The sequence below is a fragment of the Labeo rohita genome, chromosome 2 (assembly GCF_022985175.1).
Source record: "Labeo rohita strain BAU-BD-2019 chromosome 2, IGBB_LRoh.1.0, whole genome shotgun sequence".
Lineage (NCBI taxonomy): Eukaryota > Metazoa > Chordata > Actinopteri > Cypriniformes > Cyprinidae > Labeo > Labeo rohita.
In genome coordinates, this window is record NC_066870.1 from 35647855 (window position 1) to 35672284 (window position 24430).

A 24430-nucleotide genomic window follows, 5' to 3' on the forward strand; every position below is an offset into this window, starting at 1 on the left:
CTGTGACATCAACAGCAGTCTGCGTTTCCGAGAACAACAGTCTTTATAAGATAAGCCCTTGTTCAACTGCAGCAATGTCAACCACTTATAAAAAAAATGTCCCATGTTCATCATAACAAGATTTTTTCTGGCAGTCTGGTCTATTATAAGAGCCACTTTGTGTGTTGTCATGGAAACCTGATTAGTTGCACTCTGACCTTTAATCACACTAGACAGCAAAGATAATCCCAAACTGACTTGTGTCAAGAAGGAAGGAGATGGACAGATCTCTCTGGCAAGTGATAACAAACTCATGTTAAGCTTGATGTGGTCACTATAAACTATTGTTTAGAAAAAAGGAGCATGCAATTTCTCATTTTGTGTTTTTCCAGAAAATTAACCAAGTAGATTTTTGGACAGAAATGTCAAAACTAGAAATCTGTTTCTTTAATAGTAACAAATAATTATAATTAATATGTAAAAACCATAAAATATATAACATAATATCATAAAATAAAACTGTTTAATACTAATCGATTTCTGTTTGAAATAAAGTCAGATTCTAACATTTTTACATTTATTACCGTTGTTGAAGTCATCGAACTTACATCTGATTGGTCAGTACTTGTAATCGATTTAATCCGTTGGTATAGACAAGACGCCAGTCGCATCCTTTTAATAGGTTAGCTAACCTATACTAAACAATTGTAGGGAAAAAAACTTCACTAATCGGTTGTTGGACATCTAGTTTACCATCCTGACCAATCTCTGAGGGTGAGTAAATAATTACCCATTATAAGTGCTAGGCGAACTATTTGGCTAAGGCCCAGGTTATACTTTGTAAAATGATGTTTGATTAATTGGTCTGTTTTAAAATAAATCAAACACCAAAAAACACATTTTCAGTAGAAATTGTAATTTTATTCATTTGGACCTACAGTATAAATATTTATTTTTAAATAGTTATTTTTAGTGACTTTTAATTTACAGTACAAATAGGCCTTTTTCAGCTAAATCAGCCACTTTTTCGTGCTTTTCTCTCTAGTAGTATTTCAGGAAAGACCAAATGCCCCACAATTTTAGTTAAGTCCATGTTGTGCGCCTGTCTATTTGGCTTTAAAAAGCACTGTGGTTCAATTACTAGTGACAAACAGCTGTTTCGGCTGTGTATTACAACATTTATGGAGTACACAAGTTACCAGTTATAAGCTGGAAATGCCAGAAGAGGATAATAGTGTATACTTAAGTACACTTAGGAAGTAGCCTGTGGACCCTTTTCCAAGAATGCATTTCTAAGCAACACACAACAGGGGATTTCTGTGTAAAATATGGAGGTTAAAGCTAAAATTTGCTGATTTATTTTCTTGGAAAGGCCCTTAGTCATGGGTGCATGCTATTATTTCATTTGACGCAAATGAAAACATGAGTGTACAGTATGTTCTTGTTGTACTGTTGTGTACCTTGGTGTTAATTATATAGCTAACATATAAAAAAGTATTGAAAAGGTTTTTCCAAAAAGCATAAAACAACTGTGTTAAACCAACTGTTATCACTCACTGGCTCGTTTTCTTTTGCATCAGCCTAAATATGGCATCTACCGTGAGGGTTCATTGATTTATGTTTACAATCTGACAAATGCATTCGGGTAACTGTATATACAGTATGATGGTAACATGTCAGTCATGATTCCCAAACCTTTTGACCAATGAATTTTCATGTTTGTGCATGTTGTCTATTTTGCTAACTTGACATCATTTCTTTTTTTAGGACAGTCGTCATGTCAAAACAGGAAAACTTAGGAAGGAAAGCTTAGCGGCTTGTCATTTTCCGGGAAAAGACCTTCAATTACTCTTCTTAGAGGTATTTTCTGGTCACAACTGGATCATAGAAGAACATCTGGAAGAATTAAGTTATATTTTTCTAATGCCATCTTGTGTATCCTCACAGTCTGAAATTTTTTTAGGGTATAATGGTATATCTTCAAAATACATTGAAGAATACGTTGAGAATTGAGAGACGCAAAAGGAATGCAAACTGAACAAATACATATTTATGGCAATTTAATATTTCAAAAAAGCAAAAGCTTTTCTTACATATAAATTTTATTTCTAGTATTAAATGGAGTATGTAAGGGTTAATGCACAGCCACTTTTGCAAATTCTAAATTATTAGGGTTTATCATGTAAATAATTTATTTTATAAATAAATTAATGAATGGACATGAAATATTGATATGAGATTAAATGATTTTATTATGTGAGAAGAAATCATACTCACCACCAGATTTCCTATGACCATGACCAGCATGAAGACCAGAATGCAAAGCGGCTGTCCGGCCACCTCCATACAATCCCACATGGTCTCTATCCACTCCCCACACAAGACCCGGAACACGATGAGGAACGAGTGGAAGAAGTCCTTCATGTGCCAGCGAGGAAGAGTGCAGTCGTAGCTGATCTTACAAACACAGTCCTGATAGTTCTTTCCAAACAGCTGCATGCCCACCACAGCGAAGATGAAGACGATGATGGCCAAAACTAGCGTCAGGTTCCCCAAGGCACCCACAGAGTTACCGATGATCTTTATCAGCGTGTTGAGGGTGGGCCATGACTTTGCTAGTTTAAAAACTCTCAGCTGAGGACAAAATATAGAACATATTTCGCCATATCGCCATTAAAACAAAATGTAAAAATTTAGCATTACATCAGTCACTCACTAATGGATCCTCTGCAGTGAATGGGTGCCGTCAGAATGAGAGTAGAAACAGATGATAAAAACATCACAATAATCCACAAATAATCCACACCACTCCAGTCCATCAATTAACATTTTATGAATTGAAAAGCTGCATGATTGCAGTTAACAATTCCATAATTAAGGCGTTTTAACTTTAATCCATAATAAAGAATCTATCGTCTGTTGTCCTCTCACATCAAAATCCACCCACATATTAGTTTAGAGCTGTTTTGGACTGTTTTCACTTGTAAACAGTGCTTGATCTGTGCATATTGACAAAACAACTTTTTCACTAAAGAAAGCAATATTTTGGATCGTGGAAGCAATGGTTTGAAGTTAAAAAGACCTTAATGATGGATTTGTTTCTTACAAACACGCAGCTTTTCTCTTCAACAGATGTTAATTGATGGACTGGACTGATTTTTTTTTTTTTTAATCAGCTGTTTGGACTCCCATTCTGACGGCACAGATTCACTGCAGAGGATCCGTTGGTGAGCAAGTGATGTAATGCTAAATTTCTCCAAATCTGTTTGGATTAAGAAACAAACCCATCTACATTTTGAATAAATGTAAAATCACCCAACTGTTATTTCATTTTAGCTAACGCATGGCCTATATTCAGTTTGCAGTGTGACTGACGTTGAACTAAAAGAAAGTGTAGCCCACTTTTTGAGATGTCAACTCCAACATATTTAATCTCACTAATGGATAAAGGATTACTGCCCTGCCAAATATGCACATGTGGGTGAAGCCATGAAAAAAGTCATTTTTAACGTATACACAGTGCGCTGCCTAACAACAGTATTTATCACAATATAAAGGGATGTTAAAAGCTCTGTCCAGCTTTAATCTGGTAATGAATAACAAGACACTTGAGTTCAAAAGGATCAGACAAGTTCAGATGGACTGTGCGTGCCGCGTTCGTCACGCGTACTGCGTTATACATAGCATAGATACAGATGTGTTGATATTTAAAACTTTAATGGAGTGTCTGTACTAAAGGATTCAGGGTGTATCAAGTACACTAATGCCTTCTAATTACATACTGCAGATACAAAACATTGATGCCAGTTTAAGAGGCAAGGTTCAAAGTTGAGTGTACAATTATGTCCTTTTTTTATTTTGATTTGCTTAAATCTACTTTCAAAACTCCTTCCTGAACCGTGCATACTAATATTTATGCTGGCAAAATTGCCCATTTTGAATATTGTGATTAATGCATGTTTTTTTTTATTTAACTAGTTTTACAGTCCTTGCCTTGTGAATATGTGAGTGCATTTTAACAAAAATGGCGCTCATTTCTGTGAGTCAGTTTAAAAAGTGCTTGAGTTAACTGATTCAAAACATTCACATCTCCTTATGGCATTTCTCATATATTGTGAATGTGGCAATCTTCACTGTCCAATCTAGAGAATTTAATATGCTTATTTCCAAGCAGAGTTGAAACTTACCAGTCTGAATGAGCGGAGGACAGACAGACCTTCCACGTTGGAAAGGCCCAACTCCATCAGACTCAAACAAACGATAATTCCATCAAAGATGTTCCAGCCTTGCTGAAAGTAATAGTATGGATCCAGAGCAAAGATCTTCAGTACCATCTCTGCTGTGAAGATTCCAGTGAAAACCTGGTAAGCAAAAACAAAACTTTACGTTGAAATTAAATATGTAATTTTATAGGCAGACAAAAAGAAACAAATAAACAGGGCTGGTTGAGTTGCTTTTGTGTCCTCACCAGGTTTCCAACACTCAACATGCTGTTGAATTCATCAGTCATGGGGTAGTGCTCTAGTGCCATGAACAATGTGTTGAGAACAATGCAAATGGTGATTGCAAGGTCCAAGAAGGGGTCCATAACCATGACTTTTAGTCCTTCCTTCACTCTCAGCCAGGCTGGAGAACATGTCCAAATCAGGTACTTCTTTGCAAATTCATACCAGCATGGAGGACATTTCTGATGGGCCTCTTCAAGTTCTAGGAGAAGAAATGAAAATCGTTAAATGAGTAACTGAGAAGAAACCTGGACATTAAGGTGAGCTGATGTTTGATACGTTGGTTGTTTCGGATGAAATAATTTTTTATCTTTTGAGTTTTTATTTGTCCTTGACAGCAGTGAGATTAAAAGGAGAACAATTAAAATACTTTTGCTTCTCCTTGCATCATGACAAAAATGTTCAGAAGAGAGCATAAACTGCTCAGATTTGTCAAGGTACAAAAGTACAAACATTTCTCAACAAATTCTTTTCAGATTCAATTATCTAAGCTCATATCCACATAGATTTTTATAGTTCTTTACTTTTACTGCATGTCAGTGGTCTCATTTGTGTTTTTTATTTTTCCTAAAAAAAAGTCCATCACACCATCTATGGCGTCACTGAAGAAGCTGACAGAGCTCAGTCCTCTCTTCCTGCGAGGGGGCGGGACTTCCTCCTGCATATCAACAGTCAGCTTGGCAGTTGGAGTGGTCTGTTCATTCTGACACACTGGCTCCTGTCAATCAAAGTGAACATCAAAACATCAACTCTTTTCCAAAACCTAGTAAACTCTTCATAGTTTGATACCTACATAGGCAACTTCCTTCTAAAGCAGCATTCAAATTACAGTAGAACCTTGTAGGTGACCGATTTGAAACATTCCTTCACAAATAATACTTTAACAAGAATACACACACATATTGGTTAACCCTGTGAAACCTGGTATGTGACCCTGGACCATAAGAGTCAATATTTTGAAAGTGAGATTTATACACAATATTTGGCTGAGATACAACTATTCGAAAATCTGGAATCTGAGTGTGCAAAAAAGTTTTGATATGTTTATGGTAGGAAATGTAGGGTTAGGGTTATATCTTAATGGAACATAATCTTTACTAAATCGATAATTTTGACCCATACAATGTATTGTTGGCTATTGCTACAAATATACCTGTGCTACTTACGACTGGTTTTGTGGTCCAGGGTCACAGAAAAATCACAGATTTTTTTTGTGTGTTTATTGAGTCTTTAAACAAAATATTTAAAAAAGAAAATCTTTAAACACACCTTCAGTTAATTCATAAGCCCAAATCAAGCAAAACAAATACACAATTTGTATGGCAAATTGTATTTGTATGGTCAAAAAGTACAGTGAAATTCTTATAGCTTGTAATGTAAATTAATGAGATCTTTAGAATATTACTAGATCTTTAGAATATACAAAAATTGCACTTTATTTTACAGTACATGCACTTATGTGTACGTACAGTGTACTTAAATACAGGGTGATATAAGGTAATTACAAGGGTTAAGGTTAGGTTTAGGGGTAGGTTCAGGGTAAGTGCATAGTTATTACCCAGTTACCGTAATTACTATAATAAGCACATACAATGTACATGTGGAACAGAACTGTAAAGTATAGTGCTACTAAAATTATACTATAAGGCCTTTTGCAATCTTAAAAAGTATGAACTATCAATCAAGATGAAAGAAGGCATGTAGTAGATTGTGTACAACAGTTTTTTCAGCAGTATTGATTGTTGATCATTTAGAGGGCCTAGAAATTTGCATATCAAATATGAAACAGTAGGCTTTATAGGATTAAAATAGCCCATTTTTAATTAGATTGAACCTTTTTATTAAGGTTTCAGTATTAAATCATTATTATATTAACATTTTTCTCACTTTGTCCATCCAATAGCCGTCTTTAACTCATTTTTCGAAAGATGGAAGTTGATAGATTTGCCTGGATTTTGAGGGACTTTTGAGGAATATGAGGGTAAGTTAATGACATGATTTCCATTTTGCATGGAAAACAGGTGTAATAAGACCATACCGTATCCTCTTGGACCTTCTCCATGCTGAATGCTGGAACAGATGTCAGAGTGTGTGGACTGACGCTGGTGATGCCGTTCTGGTCCAGAGAAATGTTTAGTCTGCCGTTAAGAGTGAGGGTGGGAGTGAACACCTGTGACGAGTGACTCCTGATGCTACCCGTACGACGCTTGTTCCACGGCGTAGCCATGGAGCCCGCTCGGCTCCGCCCATCACCGTGGATGCTGTGTTCGTCGTCTGCAAACTCGGCCTCTGAATTGTTCCGCGGCCGGAAGGTGAAGATACTGAGTTGGCTTCCGCGACGGGTGCTCAGAGGATGAGAGGAAAGAGTGGCTAGGAGAGGGTGAGCTGGCTAGAGAGAGATTAGAAAGTAGATGATAAGAAAGACAAGACATTCACTTAACAAGACAGTAAACACTTTAATTACTAAAGCTTTAATTAAAACTGAAGAGATAAAAATGACAACTATTATAATGTATCAATGATACTGAAATATAAGACAGAAGCAATGACTTTTGTTGCATTTTATGTAGAACATGATATATTTTATATTTACATTTTTTATGTATTTTTCTTAGTTTAGGTTGGGATTTAAAAGTGCACTCATTTTATTTTCTAGAACAACAGCTTTTTTTAATCTGTAAAAATGAGTGTATCTTAAAGCCAAATATAAATTAAACAGTTATGAAATAGTACTTACTTTTTCATCAAATGGGTCAAATTTTGGCAAGAAGTTGTCCTCCATCTCCTCTGAAAGCGTTCGGTGGGATCTCGTTCTGCTTCGGCATTTCACAGAGTCTTTTCGAGAGAAAGGTGACGGAGATAAATCTGCTGCCAGGGCCATCTCAGCCTCCTTTCTACGCTGTTTTGCTAATGCCTAATACCATTGAGAACAGAAAAATCAGATGTGCTTAGGCTGTATGTGCCATTGAAATTAAATGCAATAAGTATACAAATTGTATATTTTCATAATATACATGTTTCTTTCAGTGTAAACACATTTTAGGTACAATTTGTAAGTCAAAAGTTTACATACACCTTGCAGAATCTGCAAAATGTTCATTATTTTACCAAAATAAGAAGGATCATCATATTTGGAGCCACTTTGGTACTTATTTCAGACTGCTAGTTATAAAATATTTGTCCAATTACCCTTTGTTCCTTGCGTAATTGTTCCATCGCCAACTGAAACTCTCTTTCTTTTGCCCAGGCCTCTGCAATTGTCGCTTGGTTTTGCTCCTCGTATGCCATAGCCACGACAGCCAGGATCAAGTTGACCAGATAGAACGAACCCAGAAATATCACCAGGACAAAGAAAATCATGTAGGTCTTCCCTGCCGAACGCAAAGTCTGCCATGGAGAGGATGAAGAGAGATTTGTAATAAATTTAAAGAGCAGATGCTTATTCCTTCAGTGTAACTTCTTGTACCTGATGGTAAAGGTTTTCCCAGTAGTCTTGTGTCATGAGTCTGAAGAGAGCCAGGAAGGCCCAGCCAAAGGTGTCAAAGCTCGTGTAGCCGTAGTTTGGGTTCCGACCTGTTTTTAAACAGTCAAACCCATCAGGGCACTTCCTGTGTGTGGAGACATAAAGATACTATATTAACAGTGGGAATGGCAGTGTGAGTCAGAGGAGCATATTCATGGGTGAATGGGATGAAACTACATTCATATCTCATTTCAACCCCTCAGTAAAGAAATATTTTTTTTCTAGAACATAAAAACAATTTTTGTAGGATTAATGTAGGACTATGTATTTAAATCTAGAGAAAACCATCTCAGTTCCATTAAGGTGGCACAACAGTCGCATGCGTTTAGGCCCAAAAGGAAGATTATAAGTAAACAGATGGGTATTGAGTTGCAGTTAATTTTTTTCCACCCGTCCTCAGTCCATCCTCTCTTTCTCTCCGTTACCATGGTGACATTAAGTTTGAGTGACAGGCCAAGCAGAGGACAGACGCATGTCAATCTGACAGAGGGATCATTTAGTAATGGAACTGCCAACAGCTGGACAGCAGAGCTGCAAAACGAGGCCATCTGTAAATCTCTCGCCCAAAGGCAGAAAGAGAGAGAGAGACGGTGCAACTGTGATCTCCCTGACAATGTGTTCAAACACACACAGGTTTATATAATACGGTGCAGTACAATACCACGCTCAGAGACTGTTAGTGATAAAATCTGGGTTTCACAGACAGGTGGATAAATCTAGAATGTTATTTTTAGATGATTCTACTACAAAAAGGAGACTTAATAGGCACTGAAGAGAGAATTGTTGACAGTTTTATATTTGAATATATTTATGCAATACAGGTTAAAAGTTTGGGGTCAGAATATTTTCTTTTTATCTTTTATGCTCACCAAAACTGCATTTATTTGATCAAAAAATATGGTAAAAACAGAAATATTGTGAAAAGTTATTACAATTTAAAAGAACTTTTTGCTGTGTGAATATATGTTAAAATGTAATTTATTCTTGTAATGCAAGCTGAATTTTCAGCATCATTACTCCAGTCTTCAGTGTCACATGATCCTTCAGAAATCATTCTAATATGCTGATTTGCTGCTCAAGAAACATTTCTTATTATTATGTTGAATGTTGAAAATAGTTGTGCTGCTTCATGTTTTTGTGAAAATCATGACACATTTTTTTCAGGATTTTTTTATTAATAGAAAGTTAAAAAACAGAAATCATTTGTAGTATCATAAATGTCTGCACTGTCACTTTTGTCCTTGCTGAATAAAAGTACATATGTTAACATTAACATTACTTTTAACATTTTTCAGGTGCAACATTTAAGGTCCCATTTGTGTTTTCTGATCTTTCCTGTAGGTCTGGTCCAGTTCAGCAACAGTTCACAGGATAAATCCGTGCATTAGTTGGGATTGAGGTTGCCATGAGGACTGAGTTACTCAGGTCTCTATAGTAACCATGTACTGGAGGTGATTGAAACGATGGTAATAAGAGTCTCTCCTGGTCTGCCCACTCACATGTAAGTGCTGACCTTCCATATCAGTTGCCGAAGAATTTAGCAGGTATGCAAGCATTTGACAGCAGGCTATTCACACATTGGTGTTTCTGTTAAACATAAAGTGTGGCACACACACAGGTGTGCTATTATTATATATTTTATAAGAGAGCAGGCTTATAATTTCCAGTTGTTACACTATAAAATAAGCAATCAAATTGCACAGACTTGCACTGAAGAGACCTGAGCCATATAAGCACACACATTTGGAATTGTACCAAATGATCATGGTATGTGAGCCCAACTTTGTTTTAAAGTACAAGCAGCCCATCTGTTTACACTAGCTCCACCCATCAATGTTTGGTTGAAAAAAGTGGCGTGGGACGTGGCGGTACTTTTTGACTCATTTGACCCGATTTCTAATCTGCCTTTCGCCAAATTCCTTCTTTTCTCTTTTCCCATAACATATCAGATTATTTTTAATTACATTTATTTAAAAATGAAGAAATATTTAAAAAGTGGAATGTTTATCAGATAGGGTTAGGGGTAGGTTAGGGAGGGCTTTATTGTCCTAATAGAGTATAAGGTGGGATCTATTTAATAATTTTAATAAATATGATCATTTACAATACTGTTTTATAATGTACTACAATTTTGAGGTGCAAATACCTGCCATTTTTTGCACTAACATTTACACTTTTTGCAAAGGAAATGCTGCTGTGTTTACATAGTGTAAATAGCATCTCTTGCTAAGAAAATATGCTATTATCATTTAGTGTAAATGCATCTATAATTTTTTGCACTTAGTGCAAATAGCCGCTGGCAAATAAATTTGTTTAGGGTTGTTGTTTATAATAATTGTTATTTATAATGTTGTTTTATACTTATATTTTCATTCCTGGCCCATTCTGAATACCATTAAAATTAAAGGGTTCATTATAGATTAAGGGGGACTTCTAAAACTTCTAATTGTTTTGTTTTATTTACCAGTATTGTACATTATTTATTAATAGCCCAGTTAACAAATATATTTAATTCAACTATAAAAACGTTATTTCTGACTGTTCTCTGAACATTAAAAATGTGCATGTTTTTTAATGCAAATGTGAAGGTAACATTAAATTTTATTGTTTCATTTTGCAAACATTATGGGAATGTTACTTTTAAATTTTCTCTGAACATCCTAGTAACATTTAAAAAACATTAGATGAACGTCTAACCATTTTAGAAATAAACGTATTGTTTAAACAATATTTTTGTGCTAATATTGTGGGAACCACATTTATTAAAAACCAGATAACTCTGAACAACCATTCTGTTAAAATTACCAGAAGAGCGTTTATTACTAAGTTCAATCAGAGAACCTTTCCAGAATGTTAGCCAAAGTTTTGAGAACGTTCCTTGCTAGCTGGTATAATGTGATTTATACGCTGATGCAACTTTTTTTTCTACCAAAAATACCAAATTTCGACTTATTTTACAGAAAAAACTTTTGACAAAATTTTTGATTAGTCACCAATTTGCATATAAGTGATTTTACAAGAGCCAAATGAATTTAAGCCATATTTAAGCTGTATAAATTGGTCTGATCTTAGTGCATGTAATGTTATATAGGGTGTTTATATCATATTACATGTCATTCTCTGTTTCTCATACAGAAAGAGAGAGATAAAAGAGCAGTGCAAATCCCCAATGTTCTGTTGTCGTAAAAACAGCCATTAACAAACCTACAAAAGGGCTTAGGAGGGATCAGATATGAATGTAGAGGGGAAATCCTCTCTGGGATGTGTGCCGTGAGCCGAGAAGAGCAGTGGTGGGAAATGAAAGTGTTAAATCCAGATGACAGACAGACACGAAATACAGATCATTGTTTCTTCTTACTGGGTGAGGCTGATACAAGTTATAAAGGCTCGTAGGATGAGGTTTGTAGTTAAGGAGAGTGAAACTTATCTCGAGTGATTACAAAACCCTTTGCGAAGTAAAAAAAGCTTGCATTTTGTGCATGTTGTCTAAAAGCTATTCAGTAGTTTGTCCTTTAATTCAGGCAGTAAATTAGTTACATTCTCTAGTTAAATGCAATGAAATTGCATCTTCCAATTTATAAAATTCTTCGCTCAATTGTTTTGCACAAAAAAATCTCAGCATTCATGGATTGTATACAATAAAGTATACCTTAAAGTGTAATTCCTTTAATGCAGTAATTCTATTTTTTGCTAATATAAATGGCAAATTTTAAATGTGCTTTTTTAAACACCTTTTCGATAATTTGAGAATAATCATAATTTTGTATTTCATTTTTTAACACTCACAAAATTTTTATAACAGTTTCTGCAGGTGTTAAAAAGCTCTTAAAATGTCTTAATTCACCCTTCCACAAATTAAGGCCTAAAACTAAGCAGAATGTCTTAAATTCAATAAAGTTGGGGCATTAAATATTGCATGCACTGCAAAAAGAAAAGAAAAAAAAGAATATCTTCCACTGTAGTTTAGTTTTGTTTTCCAAAACAAATATCTACACATCCTTAAATCAAGACACTTTAACTTGAGATGCAAAATGAAGTCTTGTTTTCGGAGAAATTGTGTGGTTACTAATGGACCTTAGTCAAAAAGCCTCAAGTTTCTGTGATATTCTGGTCTCTAGATATGGCTCAGGTCCCTCCTTCAATGCAAGTTTGTATATTTTCACCTGTTTTTCATCTGATCACTTAGTAAAGTAACAGCCCAACTCTTCTCAACAAGACACATGATTTGAGGCATCATTCATGTCATGTCTCATGTCATGCACATAATAGTATCACAGTAATCCTCAATGCATCAATTCACTATGAGATGTTTAGAAAAGTGCATCATAATCTCTTGCCTCTTTCCCATAGGAGAATCACTGCAGGTTTATTATCTAAGAGGTTAGTCAAGGTTAGTGGTTACTAGACTGCATTGGAATGGTTACCCTTTAGTTGTCACATGAGGATTGGTTTGAACTCTGATGAATAATACAGCAGGGTTAGATTAATAGTGCATTTTGGGTAAGCCATCTAGCAACATATTCTAAAATATGAATTTTTAAATGTAATTTTATTAGGGTCGCTTAAAGGGGTGCTGTTATGCTTTTTCACTTTTTGAACTTTAGTCAGTGTGTGGTGTGTTTCTTTGGGCATAAAAAAGATCTACAGAGTTACAAATCTCAAAGTCCACTCCGAAAGGAGATATTTAGTTTTTTAAAAATCCCTTTTCAAGAACTACAACGAATGGCTTCTTTGGACTACAACGTTTGTTTTCCACATGCAATGATGTCACAAGGCGGTCCATTAGAATATCATTAAACCGTGTGTGGTAAGAGATTTATTCATCATACAGTGTGGATAGCATCACTTATAACATGAGTGTTTTTTAAAATACCTAAACTTGCACTTGAATAGGCTAGGCTAATCAGTGATGATGTTCTTTGATAATGTTAGGCTGCTTTTAGCCTTATGCTGGAGCTGTCTTCGGGCAATGAAACTAAGTATGTAAATAATTAAATAAATTAGCATGATAATATCATGTATTGGCGATCTTGCAGGCTGATGATAGGACCCAACACCACTGAAGCGTATTATTTACTCACCCTCCATGCACCCTATCCATGACTTACTCCTTTCAGACGAATGCAACTGTGGCAGTACTGAAACACCGTCTAAGCTGGTCACGAATCGCAACGCAGTAGGACAGCTAACCGATCACAACACATTTAGTTTTCCGAAAGGCGGGCCTTCATTAAACCCGGAACTAATCGAGCCATATGTGCCAGGCTGAGAGAAATGTATTGTAATGATGTAAATTCTGTTAAAAATAATGCGTTTTTTTGAACCACAAACATGATAGCATGTTCTAGTACACCCCCAAAACAAAATCAAGACTTTGTAAAAGAGTATAATAGAACCCCTTTAAAAGGAATGATGCATTTTATGGATGTTTGTATACTTTTTCTTGCAACATAAAATGCAAAGACAACTAGGTTAATTCACTCTGATGTGCGTACATGCTGTGATTTTATTTATTTACTCATCAGGGGAGTGTTATTTTAGTGTCACTGATAAATGATTATTGTTTTTTGTCAATATTTTGAATTAGATTTTATTTATATATATATATATATATATATATTTTTTTTAAGTTCAAAGTTTTAGTAATTTTGTAGTGTGCTTTTTTAAAATGTCTATTAGTTTTAATTATTTTAGAACTTTAGTTACTTTAGAACTGTTTTAGAATTCTAGAATTGATAAAGAAATTTTATTTAATTTATCGTATTTATTTTATGTCTTATTTTATTATATTTTGTTTATTTTGTTTCCAGTAATGAAAATATTTATTTTATGATTTTATTTTTAGTTAACAATAATAACCCTTCTTTGGGAAACTGTATGAAGACTGTAATTTTTTCCCCCAAAATTTTTCCTGCCATTATGATAGGGAATTAAAGCTTGTTCTCCTAATGACAGCTGCTCATTTAGTCATATCGTGAGAGATTGTGGTTAACTATCACAGACCTCCGATTATGTGCCACATGTCAGCATGCTGACCGCTCTGTGTCCTCACATGCAGAGACGACGCTGTGTGTTCTCAGATAAACCATTATCCCTTTTAGCATTTATGGAAATTATAGCTGAACTATGGCTGTGTTTCATTTCATATTAATGACAATGGGCTGGATGAGCTCATGGTACACTGATACTGAGTGATTATCTACATAAGCCCGAGCTGCAAGTAGTTTTGCATGGTCAACTTGTGCAAAAATTATTTATTAAAAATTCTGTATTCACTAATTCACACTAATAAAAGCTTCTTGGGTTTGCTCAATGTAATAAGTCAGATGACTTACCCAGCATCGCTGCTGTATCCACATATTAAGGCATCCTTGGATCCTTCAATTTTGTAGAAATTGTCTAAGAGAAGAATAAAAAAAAAGCAAAATTCAGTGACTTTTGCTAGACATGTCACACTGAGAGCTTTGAATCAGTGAAACCTTGAATTAGGGTTATTATTGTTAACTAAAACCATAAATAAAATTACATTATTTGAAATAAAAATGAACTAAAATTAAAATAAAATATAAAAATGTTTTTATTATTATTATTAATTATTATAATTTATATTTATAATTCGTTGTAATTAATAATTATTATAAGTTTTATTTTTATTATTATTTATTAGTTTTTTTACTTATTTTATTTCTGCTAGTTGCCAATGCAACATTTCTCATTATTGTTTAATTTAAATTGAAGTACTAAAATAACTAAAATATGAAGTATGTTTAAAAATAAATAAATAATAATAATAATAATAATGACAAAAACAACAAAATTTCTCACACGTTAACTAAAATTCAAAATTAAAACAAAATATAAAAAAAATATAAATAATATAATTCAAAATATAATTCAGAATATTAACAAAAAGTTTAATAGCATATACTAAAATAACACTGCTTTGCATATCTTTGTATTAACATTTTAAACATCTCTAGTGAAAGCTAGGCAAAATGATGTTGATCTAATACTGACTGACAAATGTTATCTTGGTGAGTTTCATTGATTTGTTTTCAGCACTGATTACTCAACCTTGCTCAATATTAAATATCAATCTAAAATACAGGGGTGTGACAGCAAATCAATGCAATTTACAATTTATTGGTTTTCAGTTCAGTGCAAAAGCAATCTGTTTTGTAATGATTGAATGTGATTCAGTGCACAGTTCAACACATTAATTTGATTTAGTGAGAATTTTTTACTTATTAAATTGTATTTATAGGACTCTTAAGACATCCCATAATGTGATAACAAAGCAATGCGATGATAATACATCCCTACTATGTGACGTGTTTACAGTAGAATTAATCTTTGCCATGAAACATTATATCCAATAAAAATTAGTTAAACCTTCATTAGTTAAGAAGTCCTTGACGGAGGGCCAGGTCTTATTGTTACAAACGAAGCTCCCGTTGATGGGGTAGGTGGAGTTAACGCAGTGGGCGGGGCTACGGACACACTTCTGTCGTAGGATTCCCATAAAGAGCTGTAGACCAATCAGAGCGAAGACACTGAGACAGAAAACAGTAAGGATCATCACGTCCGCTAGCTTTTTAACCGACTGGATGAGAGCACTGACAATGGTCTTTAAACCTGAAGAAATAAAAAAAAAACAATTATTGCATTTAAATAAATGAATTAATTGGCTTATCCACTGCCTGTATGAAAGTTAAGCAGATATTGGTGCTGAACGTGTTTCTCACCTGGGATCACTGATATAGTTTTTAGAGCACGCAGAACTCTGAACGTCCGTAATGCTGATACATTGCCGAGGTCCACAAACTCTGTCACATACCTGGAAAAACAAAAGAAAGCAGTCAGTCTCCAAAAGAGCTCAGCTTTTCAAAATAGTTGAAAAAAGCCTGCAATGATTTATGTTCATGCAAAGATACGATCATTTGGACTCACACCTCAGAAATATGAAACTATACACATAATAAACATTTTATGTGGTTAGTTAATAAGGGGCACAAGGTTGTCACAAACATCAAGGTTTCCTGTAAAGGCAAACATGAACTTACAATGGATGTCCAAGGGACAACACATATTCAAGATAGTGTAAAAGCAAAAACTGTGCCGCTTCTGTTATCAAAGTGCATATTAGTTTATTATATATTAATTCTTAAAATATGTTCTAATTAATTTATAAAGTTTCTCAGTTGCTTTTTTTTTACCTAGAAGACTACTTGTCTATGTGTAAAACTATGAAAAACTTTTTTCAAAATTAAAAAAAGCTAAAAATAAAATAAAATATTAATAAAATAATTTAAGAATTCAACTAAAAATATTAGAAATGTTGCCTGAGCAACTAACTGAAATCAGTTTTAAGTTGAAAAACTAAAATAAAAACAGAAATGGAAATATTTAAAAGAAATACTGACATACAAAAATAAAAGCTATTTCAAAATATTAATAAATACTGTAATATATTATCATAATAATAATAATAATAATAATACAGTATATAATTAAAACTAAAATAACACCAGTCCAGATTTGTGTTAACCATCTGTTCCTGTGGGTGGAAAAATAGTCCCTTTCTAATATCCTTGTGCATATCATGGGTAAGATAATGCAAATACCTTATTTACATAGTCAGTACAGGATATACCTTAACACAGACAAGATAAGTAAGCTATTTATCACACTATTTTCGTGTTAACACATGTAATGTTTAAGTCTTGTGGCTATATTTTTTAAACTGTGTAATTTATTGTTTTACCTCACTGCATTATCCCATAGACTTTAATATTAAGTGCTTTTTGTTAAAATAATTTTCTGTGGTAATCACATTTCACATGTGCTGAACTACATACAGTTTAACTTACGCCGTCTCCATCTCCCCACAGTATTTCTCTAGTTAACGGTGTTGCCACCAAAGGACGTGACATTTGAAATCTGTTCTGTCTCCTTGTGATTTTACACAAAGAGAAACCACAATAATCCAATCAGCTGGGCTTTATGGTCTTTGACCATTTTGCTAAATCAATAACAATTTTAGTGACAATCACACATCAGCAGCAGACTGTTCTTCCAACTGTCATAAATAATAATGAGTATATATATACAGTGGGTACGGAAAGTATTCAGAACCCCTTAAATGTTTCACTTTTTGTTATATTGCAGCCATTTGCTAAACTCATTTAAGTTCATTTTTTTTCCTCATGAATGTACACACAGCACCCCATATTGACAGAAAAACACAGAATTGTTGACATTTTTGCAAATTTATTAAAAAAGAAAAACTGAAATATCACATGGTCCTAAGTATTCAGACCCTTTGCTCAGTATTTAGTAGAGGCACCCTTTTGATCTAATACAGCCAGGAGTCTTTTTGGGAAAGATGCAACAAGTTTTTCACACCTGGATTTGGGGATCCTCTGCCATTCCTCCTTGCAGATCCTCTCCAGTTCTGTCATGTTGGATGGTAAACGTTGGTGGACAGCCATTTTTAGGTCTCTCCAGAGATGCTCAATTGGGTTTAAGTCAGGGCTCTGGCTGGGCCATTCAAGAACAGTCACGGAGTTGTTGTGAAGCCACTCCCTCGTTATTTTAGCTGTGTGCTTAGGGTCATTGTCTTGTTGGAAGGTAAACCTTCGGCCCAGTCTGAGGTCCTGAGCACTCTGGAGAAGGTTTTAGTCCAGGATATCCCTGTACTTGGCCGCATTCATCTTTCCCTCGATTGCAACCAGTTGTTCTGTCCCTGCAGCTGAAAAACACCCCCACAGCATGATGCTGCCACCACCATGCTTCACTGTTGGGACTGTATTGGACAGGTGATAAGCAGTGCCTGGTTTTCTCCACACATACCGCCTAGAATTAAGGCCAAAAAGCTCTATCTTGGTCTCATCAAACCAGAGAATCTTATTTCTCACCATCTTGGAGTCCTTCAGGTGTTTTTTAGCAAACTCCATGTGGAGAGGCTTCCATCGGGCCACTCTGCCATAAAGCCCCGACTGGTGGAGGGCTGCAGTGATGGTTGTCTTTCTACAACTTTCTCCCATCTCCCGACTGCATCTCTGGAGCTCAGCCACAGTGATCTTTGGGTTCTTCTTTACCTCTCTCACCAAGGCTCTTCTCCCCCGATAGCTCAGTTTGCCCAGATGGCCAGCTCTAGAAAGGGTTCTGGTCGTCCCGAACGTCTTCCATTTAAGGATTTTGGAGGCCACTGTGCTCTTAGGAACCTTAAGTGCAGCAGAAATTTTTTGTAACCTTGGCCAGATCTGTGCCTTGCCACAATTCTGTCTCTGAGCTCTTCAGGCAGTTCCTTTGACCTCATGATTCTCATTTGCTCTGACATGCACTGTGAGCTGTAAGGTCTTATATAGACAGGTGTGTGGCTTTCCTAATCAAGTCCAGTCAGTATAATCAAACACAGTTGGACTCAAATGAAGGTGTAGAACCATCTCAAGGATGATCAGAAGAAATGGACAGCACCTGAGTTAAATATATGAGTGTCACAGCAAAGGGTCTGAATACTTAGGACCATGCGATATTTCAGTTTTTCTTTTTTAATAAATCTGCAAAAATGTCAACAATTCTGTGTTTTTCTGTCAATATGGGGTGCTGTGTGTACATTCATGAGGAAAAAAAATGAACTTAAATGATTTTAGCAAATGGCTGCAATATAACAAAGAGTGAAAAATTTAAGGGGGTCTGAATACTTTCCGTACCCACTGTATATTTAATTTTAGATTTTAAATATATTTTATTTATATATTTAATTTTAGAACAAAATTTTAAGTTTAATTAATTAGTTTATTTTTTATAAGGGCATGAGTGGGTCATGTAGAAATGTTTTCCTGAGAAAGAGTGCATCTGACATTTACTTTACACAACAAAAGTTCAGATGCAACAAACTTTGAAAACAGCTTGGAAGGACAAACTAGAGCGGTTTGTTAATGAGGGGAAATGTTCATCCTGCGGTAGTCTGTCTCTCTGTCTCTCTCTTTCAGTTAATCCACTCCTCTGATTTGGTGGAGCTGTAATGCTGGATATTTAGGTCACCTGACAAATCCCGATCTGGAAACCTGAATCTCTTGATTTACATCTTTCTTGGTTCCTCTCTCTTTATATTCACACTCAACTCCAGTCACAGGTCTAATTGGTTTGGTGTTCAGCACCACGGACAGCTCCATAAATAACTGAATCTCATGGGAATATGACCTGATGATATTTACTTAAAGAACAGCTCATTAGCTCGTTTTTTTGTTTCTAAACCTTAGTTAATTTTTCCAGTAAAATATATTTACACATAGCAAATTTGAATAACCAATGAGATCAAACGTTTCACTGAATAACAACTGAAATTTCAGTCTGCTGGTCACACAGAGCAATCATATGACTTGAAATACAACAAATAAGTCATATGAATGATTATCATGATCATTTCTGGTGTTGTTTTGTCATTTATGAAGCATGATAGCATAAGTCACTATCCACTTTTGTAAGATTTGAAAGTGCAGCATGAAGAATAAGCTAAATTGTTCCTTTTTTCCAGGGAAGAAAGAAAGTCATTCAAGCTTTGGACTGCTATAAGAGTGAGTAAATTATGACACAGTTTTCATATTTGTGAACCTTTGTTTCAGAACACATCATTTCTTATGAGAAATCCTCACATCCTTATATGAGAAAAATAACTCTGATATAAAATAATATTGAGAAAAATCTAATTTTGTGAAATAGAACCATGTATTAAACCTTTAGGCAATTTTTTAAAAGAAGTTTGCAAATGTATTTTTTGTTGATTATCATATTTGATACATCAGATTTTAATGGCTTGCTCAGTAAGACATAGTTAGAATATACTTAGTTCAGTGTTCACTAAGTAAATATCACTTGTCACCTTATATCTCCAATAATATGTCTTAATAAGATATTTAAATGCTTAGTTTTATCATCAAAATTTATAATGCAATGCAATTCAATGATGATTGATAGATGAACAAATAAACGTTTTTCAAAAGCCTGATGATCAGATTTGATACTCGCATTTTAAGATGATTTTTCTAAAAACATGGTGTCTGGATAATCAAGTAAACCTAAGTTGCTTCAGTCCAGTAAGTTTACGTTTTGGAATATTACTAACAATATAAAAGTTATTCTTACATTTACTTTATAATAAAAAAATCTGTAAAGATTTTACAGCAAAAACACATGTGAAGCACAAGTACAATTATACTAAAATGACTTTTACTTTCTAAAAAAGCATGACTATCAGTCAGATAACAGCAAGCATGCCTGTGTGCAACAGGTTTAACAGCAAAGTTTTGATCATGCTAATCATTTAGAGGCCTTAGAAATTTGACAAATATGATACAGTAGACTATATAGAGTTGATAAAAGCAAATGTCAAACTCACGCCATGACAATGACGCTGAAATCCAGCCAGTTCCATGGGTCTCGGAGGAAGGTGAAAGACTCTATGCAAAACCCTCTGGCCAAGATTTTTATTAGAGACTCGAATGTGTAAATGCCAGTAAATGTATACCTGCAGGAATACAAAAGCAAACATCAGCTATTTACAGTGAGCTGTGTTGCTAACCACTACTTAAGTGGACTTGTTTTAAATAAACATGCATACAGTTCGTTCAGTGATTATTTTGATGCAAGTGGTAAATTGTTAACATGCTGCATGCTTAGATTCAACCTCTCAAAAAATTCCATGCATGCATTTGACGTTTTATTAAAGCTGGGTCATCGTGGCTTTGTATTAGGGCATGTAGAGGCATAATCAGTGAATATGGAACCTCTGGTCATCTGTTAAAATCTAGGCCACTGCTTAGACACCGGAAACCTTGCGCTTTAGCTTAAATTTAACACTGTCACACTCCCATGTGAATGAGCTGTTATGCTATAGCTCTTCCAAACATAACAGGAAGTGACATCATGGGCATGTGGCATTCCTGATGCTGCAGGCAGAATGGTGGAGATGCAACTCTTACCAGTGCGGTTATCAGGACCTTAGCAAAGCATTAAATTAAGACGAAAACTCTTTTTAGCATTTCAGTACACATTCTGAAGCACTTATAAATGCTAATGTCATTAGTTATGTGCATTAAAGTCAATAATAAATCAGAATAATGCACATTTATTTATCATTTATTTTATTTAGAAATGCATCATTTTGGAAGTGTTGTCAACATTTTACATTGACGTTAAAATGCATAAGTGCAAATTCTTTATATTTTATAACAATGAACAAATATCATCTACACAGACATATTCTAGAGATCAAACTGATGTTTAACAGAATTTTTAGTGTAAAACATAATAAATAATTATTATATTTTATTATTTATTTTATTTATTTTAATTTATTTTGTCAATACAAACAAGTTAGTGATAAATTAATATTTTTAAAAACATTCAAATTTTTCTTTGAATTTATGTAAAATGTCATTGTATTAATTAATAATTAAGGTTCAACTGATGAGTTTCATTTTAAAAAAAGAATAAAAAGAGCATGAGTACAAATTCTTTAAATGTGTCAGTTTGTACAGGTTAAAATTATGAACAAATAATATATACAGACATGTAGAGACGATGATTATTATTATTATTTATTTATTTTTTATTTATTAACAAAACAGTATATTTAGTGTCTGTGATGGTATGGTAAAAAAAATATAAATCATTACTGTATTTATGTATTTATTCTGTAAATTGGTTGGTAAATTCAGGTTTTTAAAAACCTGCAATTATTTATTGTGACCTTGTTTGAAAAATGTCAATATTAATTAATAAACATTTAAAAGTATTTTTTTTGTTTTTAATATCTGTATTTGTTGCAATAATTATGGTATGACTGATAAGATTAATTTAGAAAAAAAATGAGTGCAAATTCTTTACATTAAATGTGTTTTTAGAGTCTAAAATGAACAAATAAGAATATATACAGACATGTAGAGATCACCAAAATAATTATTATTTAAAAAAACAGTATATTTAGTGTCTGTGATGTTAAAAAAAAAAAGTCAGATGTCATTTGTGTCAAATGTCAATATTATTTAATAAACATTTAAAAGTATTTAAATTTTTATTTTTAACATTTGTATTTTTTTAAGTAATTGTAGCATGACTGACAAGTTTAATTTAGAGAAAAAAGAGCATGTGTGCAAATTCTTCAAATTAAATATGTGGCTGTTTTAAGAGTTTAAAAACAATGAACAAATAAGAATATCTATACAGAGATCTTTTAGGGATCACCAAAATGATGCAGTTGTGTTGGTAGTAGTAAAATACATCATCAAAAGCTACACTATAGCTTTAAATATATGTTTAAACATTGAAACACTCACTCTAGGTATTTGGTCCACAGTGGAGGATCCGACATGGCCATGAAGCAGCAGTTTGTTAAAATTGTGCACATGATGAACAAGCTAAACAAAGTGAACAAGTTAAGGAAATAAGCAGTACTTCAGGGTTAAGTTGAATGGAGAATGGCGTAAAAATGACAGTCACATATTTTAAATTGAGTTAAGATGGTAAATAGGATGCAGAATATTTGTGAAAACTTTGACTGTGGGAAGTAAAATTAAAACTGGTTTGAGTGTTTTAATATGCCTTTTCAGTATATACTCTACAAATGATCACTATTGACCTCAGAGTTGAAATTTCAATATGTTTGTAAGCATGAATTTGAAAGCTGGAAATGTCTGATGCCATTTATTGTATTTCAGAATGACTGTGCCTGTGAGTTATGGATGACTCTCTGAAACATCACCAAAGTAAGTTACAGTTATGATTGAACTACATAGTAAATGAGGACTTTGCCACTCTAAGATCTTCAAACAAACTTTTGGAGAAGCTGCTATCCTGCAATTTTCTTTTCTGTGTATCCTAACTGAAAATATGGAAGGATTTTACCCCACTGATAGGCAAGCAGCTGTTTTCTGTATTCGGTATGTGAGGTTTTAATAGAGCCTGAACATGGACTCAGTGTGGGGATTTTCAGAGCCTGTGGCATTTGGGGATAACACAAGATATTGCTGGCCCTGTCTGAACTGCTTATAATAAACATCCAGTCAGAGGAGACGCTGCGACACACTTTAGTGTTTCAACTAGAGGTGGATCATTCCACAATTGTGTTATAAAATGCTCTAAAGTCTTGCTAATACCTGGGAAAGCAAATTGAAGTTGTAAATCAAACTAAGATTATTAGAGTACATTGTATGAGAAAATACTAAATCAGTTTTTCTGCTTTACTTGCAGTTACTTTGTAATTCTTGGTGAAATTTACTAGTTTGTCAGTGAATATTGTTTCTGCACCATATATAGTGTAAATGGGCTGAAATATAATAATAATAATAATTATTATTATTATTATTAATTATTTTAATAATAAAAGACTGAAAATTAGCCTAGAACACAACTGATAATGCCTTTGATTTTACATTAATTGAATATAAAAAATCTATTTAAAATGTAACATTTTACAAGAGTATTGTAGTGCCAGTGATGTTATAATAATAAAAATAATAATACATTTTTTTGTCAATAATTATTTATTGAAAAATAATAAAATAAATAAGTAAGATGTTGATAAATTTATTAATCAGTAAAGATAACACTTTACTTGAAGCTTTTATGTATAAATGCATTACAAATGTATTCATAATGCACACTAAAATGCATTATATCTTTTCATAAATAAGTGTAACCAAGGTTAAAATGCTTTATAATATTTGGATATTCCTTGTTACATCTGAATTCTTTTTTTTACCATGTGTTTTAATACTTTGTACTTTTTAAAGCACTGTAAATAAATAGAAAATCTTAAGAATTTCAACTAAAAAATTTCATTTGCTGCCTTATATTTTGTAAGTATAAAAGTATAATCAAATTGACTGTAGTTATTTTTAATATTAAATATATTAAACTGACATTAAAAATTAGTTGAATCTTGTATAACTTTAAAAATGAAGTTAAAATTAGTTCAATACCAGTTTTTATTTATTAAGTTTGTTTACATGACTTATTGCTCTTATCTGGCATCATATCTCATATAATAATAACAATAATTATTATTATTATTAATTATTATTATTATTGTTATTATTATATTTTTTCTCCTTGGTCTCTTTGTTTAATTAAAATTATTCTTTATTTAATTGTTTAATTATTCTTTAGCTATAAACAAATCTGAAACTGAATCATATCTTACAGTGTCTAACAATTAATAGATAAATATTATATTGTATTATCATATTATAAGTATTGTGTTGTATTATGCCTTATAGATCATGCATTATAAAATGCATTACAAGGTATAATTCATGCATTAAAAATAATACATTTTATAATGTATTATACTGTATATAAAGTCTTCATGTAAAGTGTTACCTTTTTTAGTGTTGAAATCATTAGTATTATTTTTGGC

General features: G+C 33.5%; 1 protein-coding gene across 2 annotated transcripts in view; it reads right to left on the reverse strand.

The window, feature by feature from the left end:
• scn12aa (sodium channel, voltage gated, type XII, alpha a) overlaps positions 1-24430 on the reverse strand; it is a 50128-nt gene that overhangs the window by 15621 nt on the left and 10077 nt on the right. For both annotated transcript variants that reach the window (XM_051139043.1, XM_051139035.1), the window contains exons 4-16: positions 22350-22439; positions 20411-20539; positions 15753-15844; positions 15400-15642; positions 14343-14406; positions 7951-8092; positions 7674-7871; positions 7222-7398; positions 6523-6873; positions 5073-5202; positions 4448-4686; positions 4167-4340; positions 2257-2613 (exon numbers count right to left, since the gene is read on the reverse strand). In XM_051139043.1, the coding sequence (XP_050995000.1) occupies positions 2257-2613; positions 4167-4340; positions 4448-4686; positions 5073-5202; positions 6523-6873; positions 7222-7398; positions 7674-7871; positions 7951-8092; positions 14343-14406; positions 15400-15642; positions 15753-15844; positions 20411-20539; positions 22350-22439 (2386 nt within the window). The remainder of the gene's footprint in view (positions 1-2256; positions 2614-4166; positions 4341-4447; positions 4687-5072; positions 5203-6522; positions 6874-7221; positions 7399-7673; positions 7872-7950; positions 8093-14342; positions 14407-15399; positions 15643-15752; positions 15845-20410; positions 20540-22349; positions 22440-24430) is intronic.